General features: G+C 57.2%; 4 protein-coding genes across 4 annotated transcripts; 1 reads left to right on the top strand and 3 right to left on the bottom strand.

Annotated features, from left to right (window-relative positions):
- Positions 1 to 247: 247 nt before the first annotated feature.
- Positions 248 to 1,999, top strand: CDEST_07267 (Putative sugar transporter, major facilitator superfamily, MFS transporter superfamily; the record flags this gene model as incomplete). The annotated part of the gene is made up of 2 exons (XM_062923426.1): positions 248 to 824; positions 867 to 1,999. 2 exons carry the CDS (start codon positions 248 to 250, stop codon positions 1,997 to 1,999), a joined length of 1,710 nt encoding a protein of 569 aa, XP_062779477.1.
- A 523-nt stretch (positions 2,000 to 2,522) lies between these two features.
- CDEST_07268 (Putative 3-oxo-5-alpha-steroid 4-dehydrogenase) lies at positions 2,523 to 4,026 on the bottom strand. The gene is made up of 3 exons (XM_062923427.1): positions 3,751 to 4,026; positions 3,410 to 3,613; positions 2,523 to 3,312 (listed from the first exon to the last, which is right to left on the bottom strand). The coding sequence occupies exons 1-3, from the start codon at positions 3,832 to 3,834 to the stop codon at positions 2,719 to 2,721; spliced, it is 882 nt and encodes a 293-aa protein (XP_062779478.1). The 5' UTR covers positions 3,835 to 4,026; the 3' UTR covers positions 2,523 to 2,718.
- Positions 4,027 to 4,329: 303 nt separating this feature from the next.
- Positions 4,330 to 8,109, bottom strand: CDEST_07269 (Putative MINDY deubiquitinase). The gene is made up of 2 exons (XM_062923428.1): positions 7,891 to 8,109; positions 4,330 to 7,738 (listed from the first exon to the last, which is right to left on the bottom strand). The coding sequence occupies exon 2, from the start codon at positions 7,390 to 7,392 to the stop codon at positions 4,579 to 4,581; it is 2,814 nt and encodes a 937-aa protein (XP_062779479.1). The 5' UTR covers positions 7,393 to 7,738; positions 7,891 to 8,109; the 3' UTR covers positions 4,330 to 4,578.
- Positions 8,110 to 11,250: 3,141 nt separating this feature from the next.
- On the bottom strand, positions 11,251 to 13,225 carry CDEST_07270 (Putative DnaJ domain, Chaperone J-domain superfamily). Its single transcript, XM_062923429.1, has 2 exons — positions 12,124 to 13,225; positions 11,251 to 12,067 (listed from the first exon to the last, which is right to left on the bottom strand). Exons 1-2 carry the CDS (start codon positions 12,665 to 12,667, stop codon positions 11,532 to 11,534), a joined length of 1,080 nt encoding a protein of 359 aa, XP_062779480.1. The 5' UTR covers positions 12,668 to 13,225; the 3' UTR covers positions 11,251 to 11,531.
- Between the last annotated feature and the right edge of the window lie 43 nt (positions 13,226 to 13,268).

The raw sequence follows: 13,268 nt of genomic DNA on the forward strand, positions 1-13,268 counted from the left end.
AACCTTTAGGAGAAACGAAAGGTCTCGTACGAAAAAGATTCGGCCAGTGACCCTATCACATAATGTGGCTCACATCTCTCATCGATGAGCACAGGGCCTCATAGCCCTTTTCTCCCTTGCACACTCTTATCATTACTCTGGTATTCCTGAGTGAACTACGTCGGGCTCCTCAGCCCAAGGCGCGTTCAAACCTCCATCATCACTCTGGAACTACAGCCAAAACCAAGAAACACGCCCAAGCCTCAGAATGGCACAATCTTCAGACCCGGGTACTTCACCTGTGGCGACGCATGAACCTCTACAGACCCCTATGGCTCCCCAGGCCTCAACCGATCAGCAAGTCATCGAGAACGATCATGCCGAACCAGCAACACCATGGAAGGCTCAAGGCTGGCGCTTTTGGGCCGTCTTTCCCGGGCTCTGCCTCGCCATGCTGCTGACAGGCTTGGATGCATCTATCCTCGCCACGTCGTTGCCAACCATTGTCTCCGACCTCCACGGCGGCGCACTATACATCTGGACCATGAACGGATACTTCCTCACTACTGTCGTTGTCCAACCGTTGACAGGGCAAGCTGCCGACATTTTCGGCAGGAGGATTCCCATGCTCGTCTCTCTGTCACTCTTCACACTCGGGAGTGGACTTTGCGGCGGATCGACCTCCTTACCTATGCTTATTGCCGCGCGCCTAATCCAGGGGTTTGGGGGAGGAGGCCTGTTTGTCATGACGGACACCATCATCGCCGACCTCACCCCTTTGCGCGATCGCATGAAATACGTGTCCATGGTCATGATTTTCTTGTACTTATACTCATGTCTTCTTTGTTAGTGTTGGGACTATCGCTGACTTGTTCATAGCACCCTAGGCTCTTTTCTGGGTCCCATCATCGGCGGTGCTATTGTCGACAACACGACTTGGCGCTGGGTCTTCTATATAAACTTGCCTGTTTGTGCGGCCGCCCTCCCCCTTGTCTTCCTCTTTTTACGCGTCAATCACAAGCGAGAGGGCACCGTTGCCCAACGACTTGGACGGGTGGACTACTCCGGCAACCTCATTCTCGTATGTGCTGTCGTCTCGATTCTCATCCCGTTGACCTGGGGAGGCACTACCTACAGCTGGAAGTCATGGCACATTCTGTTGCCCCTTCTGGTCGGCTTTGCTGGGCTTGTGTTCTTTGGTGTACACCAGGGAAAGTTCGCCCGTGAGCCCATCATGCCTCTCCGGGTCTACAGCAACATGTCTTGTGCTTTGGGCTACGGCATTACCTTCTTGCACGGAATCGTCCTCAGCTGGCTCAGCTTCTTTCTTCCAGTATACTTCCAAATTCTCCTCGAGTCCACTCCCCTTCAGTCCGGAGTCAAACTCCTCGCCGTTGTCATCCCTCTTGCCCCCGCCGGAATGGCCGGCGGCATCGCTATAGCTTTAACCGGTCACTACAAGATGGTCATCGTTGCCGGCTTCGTCCTCCTGTCAATAGCGGTCGGCTGCATGACCACACTGGATGCCAACTCCTCCACCGCCGTTTGGATTGTGTTCCAAGTCCTCGCCGGACTGGGCGGCGGCCTCTCCCTTACCGCTACCCTGCCCGCTGTCCAAGCGCCGGTGCCCGAATCAGATGTGGCCATCGCCACCGCCGCGTGGGCTTTCGCGCGGTCTTTTGGAGCCATCTGGGGTGCCGCCATCCCTTCCGCCGTCTTCAATTCCCGTTTCGACGAGCTTCTCCATCTCATCCCTGAGCCGTCGGTGCGTGACCTGCTCTCCCACGGTGGCGCGTATGAGCATGCCATCCGCTTGTTCATTAAGCAGTTTGACGCTCAGCCAGTGCTCAAGGAACAGATCATTCATGTGTATACTGAGGCACTCAAGAGAGTTTGGATTGTTCTGATTCCGTTTGCTGTTGTTCCCATTGGTCTGGCTCTCTGCATGAAGGAGGTTGAGCTGAGAAAAGAGCTCAAAACCGACTTCGGGCTCAAAGAAACACCGGAGGCCAGAGGTTAAACAATGGAAGGTTGATTAAATAGTGGAGAATATCCTGAAAATGCACCTCGCTTAATAATTAAAGAAATTGCCCTTGTTGATAGACAGAGAAACACTTCCCGGACAAGGACGAGGAGTACTAAAGGATTTTGTGCAAAAGAACTTTATAGAACGTGACCCCGCTTCAGTTGAAGCGAGCTTGGCTTTGGGGACACATACTCCAGTTGTATAGAAGCGTCCTTTAGCTGAAATCCCACTGACTTGAACTTCGCTTCTGTCTATTGTCATGGGTAGTATCTTTGACTTGATTGTCTGGATGTTCACGACTATATGAAGATTGGCTGTCTTCTGCTAGACTTAGCTGCTCTTGCAGAAGACACTCGCAGACGCGGTACGCAAACGGAGCTGCAATGCTGTTTGACGATATTGTCATTGAGGCTCACATTGGGGAAGCAAACATTCTGCAACGGGGCGAGACGTTTTCCCGGCCGCCTTACCAATTTGGTTTTCATCCGAGGTCTTTGAACGGGCTGAAGCGGTCACGTTGCATAGGGAAATAGGGCCTCCCATTGTTGGTAAGCGAGCAGCCGCAGATCTACGCTTATGCTGTGCCTGTATAGGCCGTCGGCGCTTATGGCTTACACAATAATCTTCAAACTCGCCTATTTAACTGTGACTTCCCTGGAGTTAAGGGTTCACGCACCAAAGACTGAACGGATCACCGCACCCCCGCGCTCGCCTCAGTAGACGCCCGGAACGATGGTCCACTTCCTCCGGATCTTCTCCTCGCCAAACTGGTCGACATACCAGCGCCTCCCGCTCCTCGCGCGAGGGAACATGACAAAGATCTCGTTGAGCAGGAAAGCCCGGCCCGGGACGCTCCAGCCGCTCGCCATCCAGAAGCCGAACCATTCGATCCACTCGCAAAAGTAGTGCGGGTACAGCATGTAGCGGAACAGCATGGCCTCGGAGATGCGATAGTGCTTGTGCACACCCTTGCCGCCGTTGCCGCCTTTGCTGGCAGCGACGGCCTTTTCCTGGCGCCGCTGCTCGGCGCGGCGGATCTCGCGGAGCTCCTCGTCGTGAAAGTAGTTGCCGGCGAGGCCGACATAGAAGATGGCGATGCCGGCAACGAACTGGGCGACGCCGCCGAAGCCGAGGGCGGCATCCCACTGGGTCTTTGTGGTGGGCCCGTAGGCGGCGAGGTAGCTGCCCAGGCAGGCGCCGTTCATTAGCTGGAATGACAGGGCGGAGAGGGCGACGAGGAGGTGGATGGGCGACATGGAGGGCTGCACGATGGGGAAGATGACTGCGCGATAGGCGTAGTGGATCGTCTTGGTCGTCATTGTCAGCTGTGCGGATCTCGCGTTATGGGTTTGTGGTGAGACCCGAATAAGGAGAGGGAGGGGGGAGGGGGGAAGTGGGACGTACGAATAGGCCGGCGAGCACCTTGTTCTGCCACGGCAGGTCGTGGATGCCGAGCTGGGCGGGGAGGGTGTTCATGATGTACAGCAGGGTAGTGACGCCAGGGATCTCCATCAGGAACCAGGCGAGGCGGCCGGGGATGTTGAGGCGGCTCTGGACCGACGTCTTGCCCATACCGTACCAGCTGATGAAGTATTGCAGCGAGCCAAACTAGAGCGTGTGTCAGCTACGGTCCGGCTCGAGACCGATTCCTCTCTCTTCTCCTCTCGAAACAAGCCAGAGAGAGAGAGAGAGAGTTGGAAAGGTAAAGAGAGAGAGAGAGTTGGAGATTAGAGAGGAAAACATACCACGGGCCAGCAAAGCTGCCACACGATGGTGAGAGTCTCCCAGTTCTCCCGAGTGGGCGGCAACCAGCCCTCGATCAGCGCCATGACGGGATCAGTTTGACTGGTTGTGAAAAAGAAGGCAGGGCAAAATGAGACTATGTATGTGAAACCGTGTGTCAAGAAAGATTGGTTTTCTGAACCCAAACCAATTCCTCCTGAGCACTTCAATCCTGCGTGTTATGTTTTGAGCTTCCCTCCCGCCTATGCGATGCTGAGCGAAGAAGATGGTGATGTGATGGTCAATGACATCAAAACGGGTGTCCGGGCGGGAAATGGGGACGACAACGCGCCCACACACCGCTTTCCCCTTCCGGGCCAACCGAAAAGCGGGTTCCTGAGCCACCCGGGTCCCTAGCTGCAGCCCCCCTGTAAATCGGAATGTTTCCCCAGCGCTCGCTTCTCCACCACAGCTTACCCCTTGCAGCAGCAACAGCAGCAGCAGCAGCAGAGCACCATCACCATCACCCGATTAGAGATGCCCAGGTCCAGTATCACTACCGACAACCATTGTCACACTAACACACCAATGCATCTTAATAAAGTCTTACTCTTCAATTCGCCCCTGTCTGATCCCAATTCATGTTTTCCAACGCCATCCCGCTAAGAAAAGAAAAAGATGTTTTGTACAATAAAAACAAGACTCGCGACTCTGCTTCGCTCTCTCGCAAAAACAAAGGGGTTGCGATGAACTCATGCCGGCGAGCAAAATGAATGCAGATAGAAAGTTAAACCCACCGACGCCTCTTCATGAAGGACGCCACAACGCTTCCATTGTCCCATTTCCCATCTTCACATGACGATGCAGTCCCGGTCTCTAGCCGCTTGAGAGCTGCCAACCACTCCGCCCGGTCCCATTACCCGGCCTCGCCCGCCGCCCACCATCGGCCGAGGCGGAAAAGACGGCCCGGCCCCGCCGTTGTTGCCTTGCCGCCCAACCGTCGGGCTGCTTGCGTGATGTGGATGCCCGGGTGGCGGCTCGTACTTGGCTGCCGCCTGCGCTTGTTCGTACGTCGGGGGCGCATCGTCCAACCCTTCATCCGCCGGCCGATTTACTCCTGACCGGCGGACGGGGACCACAGGTGGCACAAGTGGCCGCACCATCTGCGGCGGTTGACCTGGCTGACGCCCCGATGTTGGCGGCACAGCCGCGTTGCTGTTCGAGTTTCGCCGGCTGCCCTGCAAGACTGTCGAGTTAATGTTGCCGATGCTGTTGCTGCGCGGGGCGCCCGCTCGTACGGCCTGCCTATTGGCCACACGCCTCGTCGTCGGGCCTTGCTGCAGACGTGCTTGCTGCTCAATGTACTGTTCGCTCAAGATACTTTCCCGCCGACGAGCTGACTGCTCGGCTCTGTGCCGCTGCTCTTCCTCTTCCTGTAGCTGGAGAGCCAGTGCGAGATCTCTGTCTTCCTGCTCGTGGTTGGGCGATAGAGGTGCTTCGTCTGACTGCGACGGCGGCTCCAGCTTCTTTTGCCGCCCGCGACCCTGCACGGTCGACCAGCCTCCTTCGCCCTCGTCTCCCGTGTCGACTCTAGGTTTGCCTCCTCCCGAACCGTTGTCGCCGACGCTCGCCTGGCCCCCGCGGGAGCTGCCTTGCGACTGCTCGCCCTCGCCGCCCACGAGGCGGAAATCACCAGAGTAGTATTCGGTTCGCTCGCCGTTCACGTCAGCCAGCGACTCCCAGACCACTTCGTCGTGCGCGGCGTAGCCCGCATCGGTAACGAGCACAAGCAGCTGCTGCGTCGAAGGGTGCCGATAGAGCGTGGAGAAGTGGTCGTTACGGAAGAGGATGGCGAAGGACCCAGGCCTCATGGCTCTTGTAATGACGTCCAGACCCGACGGCGTCAGCTGCGTTGCTGATGTTTCCAGGAACGCTCTTATCGCCTGTATGTCCGAAAAAACCTCCTCCTCTTCCTCCGTCAACGTGCCCAGCTTCTCCTGGAGCTCCTCGTCCCGAAACAGCAGTGTCTGCACGTCTTCAAACGAGGCGGCCTGGCGCTCGAAGGCGGCATACGCCGGGTCCGATTTGGTTGGCAGCCATCCGTGGATCAGCGGGATGGCGAAAGCAGCGTACAGGGCCATCTCCTTGGTGTCTTCAAAAGTTCCCGGGATCAGGTCGTCGCGCTCCGTCGGGTGCAGATGGGTCAGCGAGGTGCGCTTAAAGGCCTTTACAATATCGGGCGTCGGCACGAAGCGCGGGTTCACGTTCATGCCCGTGTGGAGGCCCTTGAGGAAACCGTAAAGCAAAGATACGTCGGGCAGTGACTCTTGCGTTCTCCTCATGAGCTCGTCGACGACGGCGTCTAGAAGGTACCCGAGGCTGATTTGCTCCCGAGAACGGAGCACCTGCACGAGTGCTGTGTCTGACAGAGATGGCGGTGTCGTCAGCGTGAGCGCGTTGACCAGTGCCAGCAGTGGACACGGCCCGTTGGCGTTTTGGACGAGGATGGGCGAGATGCGCGGGTTCTTCTCGGCGCTGTGGTCGTACCAGGCAACGTTCTTGATCTGGTAGGTTTCCGACTTGCCGTCTACGGGACGTGGCGGCTGCCGGGGCGGAACCTCTTCGTCGTGTCGTGGTGGCAGAGCTGGAGGTAACTTTTCATCTGCGGACTGTCGCTCAGACGTTTCGGGGTTTTGGTCCGTCACGTGCGACCTGCCCGGCGGCGGACCAGCAGGTGGTTCAACATCAATAAGATTCCAATCATCCATGGGAGCGTCCTCGACAGTGGAAGGATGAGGTATTACGGGAGCAGCAGCCTTCGCCTTGCCCTTGTTTTGCGAGCCCAGGTCATCCCACGCGTGCTGGTCTCCGGCAACATCGTTACTGACTGGCTTCTGCTCTTCCGCCGGCTTCTTCGTCTGATTCTCCGGCAGCTCGTCCCACGCGGGAGATGCGGGTTCAGAGGGCAGAGACAGTAGGGCCGGGGATGTTGATATCGCAGGCAACTTCGGGTCTTGGGAGGCAGCCCATGCATCGCGCTCCGATTCCCCGCTGTGCTGGGTGCGGAGAGACTGTTGAGCGCTTGCCGTAGCGGCGGTGGCAGCGGTGGCAGTTCTTTGAGCATGATGATCGAGAGCGGGTTGCCACGGATTGTTACTCATCTCACCAGTGCTCATTTGCGACAGAGGCTGCAACGGTGGCACCGTCGGGGGACTATTGGCCAGCGGCGGCGATGTCTGGTCGGTGTCAGCCCGAAAGTCCTTCCTCTTGAATGGATTTGTATCGGATCGTGCAGGCGGTGGCCCCGGCCGCAGCACCAGCGGAACACTGTTGGCGTCGGTCGTCGGTTGGCCGACGGTTGGAGGTCGATGGTCTTGACCTTGGACGTCGATGTTGTCGTCGCCCCAAGCACCATTGGTCATATAAGGGCCCTGTACCGCAATGCCTGCGGGCCTGGGCGACTCGGTGATGTCTTCTGGTATCGTTTGCTGGTTCAGGGCAGCGGCGCCCTTCTGCTGGGGGGCGTCGTCCCAGACGCTGCCTGCGTCGGTTGAAGGGGAGTCGGTGGCACCCCCCCAGAGCTCCTTTCGCATGTCTTGTACGCGCGGGGTGCCGGCGTTGGCGTCGATGGAACTGTCGTCGGAGACGGGCTTACGGGTAACCATGTCGACGAGGGTCCCGAAGTCTCGGACAAGAGAGAGCGCGAGAAGAGAGTTATTAAGAGGTATTTTTCGTCGGGACGGTCTTCACTCGTCGGAGGCAAGAAGAAAGGAAGACGAGACGTAAATTAGTGGTATCGTATCAAATAGTATCGTACCGTAGCGTGTCGTCGGATAATGGAGATAAAGTCGGAATGGCAGCTGGTGGAACGCTGCAGGCGGGGTTGGGGAATGCTCGGCAAGCGGACTGGGCGACGAGAGACCTGGGTGAGATTGAAGCTCCGGGGAGGTGTCGTCATCCAGGTGGGCTGCTCTTGGAATCCTGGTATCCCGCCTCTATGTTCTGGGGTAACTGCAGGTAATCAGCTGCCAAAAATTGGAAAAATTAATAAAAAAAAGTAAGCACATAGTAAAAACGGGTATTAAACAATCACCAACGGCGGTTCCAGGAACCCTGCTAGGAGGAAAGGGAGGAAAGAGGGGGGTTTGCTCGGGATGGGTTACCTCTATTCCCCCCGGCCTCTTCCGGGAGCTGAAAATGGCGGGCGGCCAAAACGACGAAGCAGGATGTTTCGGGGGTTGCAGGAAGATTGGCACGGTTTTTTTGGGGTTGGGGAAGAAGGTGTGTGTGTGAGAGAGAGGGAGGGATAGAGGGAGGGAGACAGAGAACGAGTGAGAGTGAGAAAGGGTGAAAGTGAGGGTGAGAGTGAGAGAAAGGCAGAGAGTCTGAGCATCTATCCTGCTGCTGCAAGTCGGAGTGAGGAACCTGGAAACTGAAAACCGAAGCAAGCCAAGACCACCCACCACCCTCTGTGCATTGCACACGCCGTTGGCCTGGAATTCCGTGGTCCACGCAGCGCAACGCAACGCAACGCAACGCAGCACATAGCGCAGTGCAGGCGCTGGACATATGCACGAGACACGGAGGACAATGGACGAGGGTGGCGGTGCGCCTTCCCCCCCACCACCACCAACTGGGGGCGCTGGCGGGACAGGTAGATAGGTACCGAGAGGGTAGTGGCCCAGCTTACTCACTCAGCTCAGTCCTATGTTTCTTCTCTTTCCTTCTCTACATTGTGGGCGGGAACAAAAACGGTGTACTTCAAGGCAACGCTGGGGAACCAATCCAGGCCAGGCAACATGAGTCCTGAGACCCGAAACAAGTCACTGTTCTCCACGCCGAGTTTCAAAGGCTTTCATATCCAATGTCCCCTCCAGCCTGCTTGACAGCTCCCTTGAGCTCCGACGCATCCAAGTGGGCCGCTGGACGCAGGGCCGGGGCGGCACCAGCACCTCGACTTACGCGGACAGGGAACCGCAGCAGCAACCAACACTCTCTGCGAGAAGCTCTGCTGCGCCCACCAGAGGCAACTTGGCTACCTATGGCTGCTTGCTGCCCGCCACCGCCGTGGGGAAGATCCCTGGGTGTCCCCCGAGTCGAGTCGCGGAGGCTCGCCGCCAGAAAACATGCATCTGGGAGAGAGCGAGAAACCTCCTCATCTCACGGTCGTGGATTGGTGACGCTTCAGCTCGCTGTGAATCGCCAATCCGCCAACCCCTATGCGGTACCGACAGACGAATGCAAACGGGAGCAATCGCATGGTGACGACGACAACGACGACGACCATATCGCGGCTTATTCACGCGCGTGTCAATGCGCCATACCATGAGGTACAGCGCCGTAGACGACGGATGATGGGATGGGAAGCTTCACTACCTGAAGCTTGCGCGTCCACTCCTCGCCGATATCCACACCTACCCACCGACCAATCAGAAAGCCTGCTACTCCAGTCTCTTAAGGCTCAGCCGGCCGCGTCGCGAGACTGAGAGACGATTGTAAGGAGCAGCTGTACAGACTAAGGAGTACCTAGTAATACACGTATCGGTGTCCGATAAACAGATTGATCCCAATCCACCATGCACCATGGATCACCCAAGTGGAAGAACGGCTGAGCTGTAGTCTGTGGGCGACATGAAGATGTGGCGTCGACAGGTAGTCTCAGCCACATTCGGAGAGGACGGGCTCTCCAGGTCGCCCCATCTCCCCTCGTACCTTATCCCCTCGGTTCAGCCACTCGCCTTCATGGATCGCCCCCGCGCAATGACGCAAAGGGTCCCGGGCGGTGCTCCGTGCCTGTGCCCGCGACTTGACTCTTTCGGACAGGAACGCATCCCCGCCTCGCCGTCCGTCGTCTCCAGTTTACGGACGGGCGAGCCGCCGTCCTAACAGCCCGTCACCAACCCGCCGATGCGCTTTTGTTAACGACACCATCACAGCCATGGTCTCGTAATTCACATAGTCATTCACTACACATTTACACGCTTATACGCGCATATGCCTCTTACACGCATTGCCTGGCTCTCAGCCCTTTCTAGCCCTCCCCCCCTTTTCCCCCCAAATCGAAAAAAAAGTCCGAGCCTCCGTTTCATCGCGATGGCCCCACAATCGGCCTGGGGGCACGCAAACACCTGTGTACTTACTTGGGACCAGTAATGTACCGCATCTCACTCATAGACCATGGTCATGGCCATGGTTTGAGGAATCCTTGAAGAGCTGGTCCCCTCCGCCGTCCAGCATGAACCGGTCCAGCATGAATGTCGCCGGAAGCAGTCTTTGGCGGAGGTCTGGACGACACTTTTCGCATGCGTTAACCTTGGTTCGGGTCCCATGTCACTCGGTGTCTCCTCTTCGTCTCCCAATCCTTTCGTCGCGTGCCCTTCTGTGCTTGCCCGTTCGTGTCGCAATGGGACGGTTTGACGCTAATAAGAGGTGTATCTTCTGCGTTCTGCTTGCTCAGACACTACCAACGAAGTCTTGTTCCCTTCCTTCATCGTGAATCCTTCCACCACCCTTCCATCCTTGCGTCGTCGGTCTCCTACTTAAGGACAGACTAATAGAGTGGGACTCACTGGTACTAATGTTCTGAGTAATGAACAAACTTATATAGCACTGTAAGGGAGGTATGTACGCTGTTGAAGCAGGGGAGGACGAGGGGGTTCATTTACTAAGTGCATGATCTGAACCTTGGGCAAACCTTTTTTTTTTTACTCTTCTTCTCTCCCTCGTTTCAACTCTTTGGCCGGGCGGGCTTGCATCTCTCGTCATCATGCCCAGCTGCCACGCGTATGAGGGAAATGAGAAATCAGAGGCAAAAAAGAAACATAAAAAAAACACACACAGTTTTCACACCGTTCCCACCGTTCACACCTTGTTGTGGAGTCCGGGGGTGCGTCGGAACTCTAATTACGAACGGGTACCCAGCCAATAAAGACGTGCTCCGTGACCGCCGGTCCTCGGGAGGGCTGCCGGGGACGGGTCAAGAGACTGCACGTCGAGTTCGGGAGCACATAAGTAGCTGTTTGAGTCTCCCAATCCCCCACTTCGGGCTCCCATGTCCTCGCGTGTCCAGAGGGTCTCTCAACTACGGGGACTTATGATATTCCAGTGGTGGTCGGCGCGTGTCCAGGTGATCTCATGGGAGGATGTAGAGACATGATGCTCACTCGCCCCGAGGCAATATTTCAAGGGCGAAAACCATGTCCGCGACGTTTCCGTCGACTACGTTGCGTCCGTCGCTTGAAGTACTGCCGTTGGGTTCAACCAACAAAATTTAAGAAAGAAACGCAAAGGAAACATTCCCTTATCAAGGTGCCAACCCTGATGTTAATTTTGACTTGAGGAAGGAGACGAAGCTTCAGCAAGAACATCAGGTGAGCCGCATCATACAAGGAAGTGAGGTGAGTTGGCCAGTCATATGCCATTACAGGCAATCGGACCTTTGACGGTCGATGCCTGGCTAATCGCTTACACGAGAAGCTCTCGCCGACACAGGCTATGCGTATGCTGAAAGAGACGACCCGGCTGTGGTGAAGGTGGGAAAAGGAATATATAGAAGACTACTGTGCCGGAAGAGGAAAATATGCCCAGGCGCGGGTTCCCAAGAATGCTATGAATCTCATCTGTCTCCAGAACGCCGAATTAGACCAGGAATCAGCCCCCTTCCCACGACATCCCATCAGCCGCCCGTCTCCTCGACCAGCCATCTCTCGGCCTATGTCGAAAAAGAGCAATAGGCAAAATCTCCCGTTTCTTACATCTTACCACAACCCCGTCCAACGGCTCCCTTTCTCGATTACAGGCCTCATCACCTCCCCACATTGAACGACTCAAGCCTCTTACACGATGGCATGTCATACGCGTCGGCTTTGCGCATCTTCTCCGGGTCCTGGAAGAACCAGCCGCTCGCCGAGTCGTACAAGCGCTGTCTCGCCAGCAACTCGTTCTCGCACTGGAATCGCAGCGTCCGCACCAAGTTGTTCTCGGCCGTCTGGTCCAGCTGGCTGAGCTTACCCTTGGTGAGGCTCTCGACCTCCTTGGGGTTGACAAAGTACTTGACGTTCAGCTTAGGCGTCGTCCGGCCGAGCGTGTTGGCGCCCTTGGGGTTATCGTAGACAATGCTCGGCGTCGCGGGCCCGCCGCCGCTGAAAAGGCTCGAGATGAGCGGGAAAACGAAGAGCAACAGGATTGGCAGGAGGCCCATGAGCGTCGACAGGCCCCCGCCTTGCTGCTCCGTCGCTTCACGCGGTCTCCTCCGCGGCCGCGCGCCGCCGAACTGGTGTACCCTGAATCCAGGCCCCCCGCCAAAGTTGAAGACGAACTGGGGCCCTGTGTCAAAGCCGCCTGCACATCGCTGTCAGCATCTCTGGTTCATTCAGCATGGACACCTCAAGACTCACCTCCTCCGAACGGACCGCCGCCGAATCCGCCCCCAAAAAACCGCTGGAACATCTCCTCGGGTGTCATCTCGTCCATCCCGCCACCTCTGAAGCCGCCACCTCCCCCACCTCCGCCGCCGCCGCCACCAGCTTGCCGTCCACTGAACCCGCTGAACGGGTTCTGGGCCTGCGCCTGCCCGAACCGGGAGTCCGGGTCTGTGCCGAAGCGATCAAACTTTTCGCGCTTCTCCTTGTCGCCCAACACGCTGAAGGCGCGGCTGACCATCTTGAATGCCTCGTCGGCGTGCTCGTGGCCGTTCTTGTCGGGGTGGGTCATCAGTGACTGCTTGCGGTAGGCCTTCTTGATGTCGCTCTCCGTGGCTGTCTTTTTGACCTCCTCGAGGCCGAGGATGTCGTAGAAAGCCGTCGGTGAGCACTTGCGGATGCGCAGCACCGCCGCCTTCTGTTCCACCGTATACGAGCGGCCCTGGTTGCCCTGATTGTGCTCGCGGCTGCGGGCGCCACCGCCGGCCGCATCGGCCCCCGAGGCTGTTGCGCTCGGCATGGTGCCCGGGTTTCGTGGGTGTGGGCGCGTATGTGCGTTGGGTGCGTCTCTGTTTTGGGGGGTTTGGTGATGTTTGCCGGGGCAAGTCGAGGGGTCGTTTTTCGAATCGCTGGAAACCGGGTGGGAAATGCGTAGAAAGACGCTGCGGGATCTAGATGCGTTCCGATGGGCTGTAAATCAACAAGAGACTTTTCGTGGCTGTCATGCGCAGGGTCGTTGTTGGCTGATGCAATGTTGATTGGCGGTTTTTTGCCAATCTGTCAAGATAGATGTTGCAAGGCTAGATGGAACGACGGATGGAGCCCCCGGATGGATGGTTTCCCCCGCACCTGCTGAAGCGAAAAGACACTTGTAAAGGCCGACCCGTGTCTATATTCAAAACTCGACAGAGTGCGTCCTGGGAGGGATCACAAAAGACGACGTCCGTGTTCTGGGAGATGTCGTGGAGTCGATGGCCGGGTTGTAGGTACAGCAGGGAACCGCGGTTGCGTCGCAAGAAACGGAAAGAAGGTCGCAATGTCCTCCTTGCCGAACAAGACACTCTGCTGTTGGCCCAGCCGTCCCAGCCCACTCGATGGGTGTGTCGAAATTGACGAGACCC

Source organism: Colletotrichum destructivum, chromosome 4, assembly GCF_034447905.1.
Source record: "Colletotrichum destructivum chromosome 4, complete sequence".
Classification (NCBI taxonomy): domain Eukaryota; kingdom Fungi; phylum Ascomycota; class Sordariomycetes; order Glomerellales; family Glomerellaceae; genus Colletotrichum; species Colletotrichum destructivum.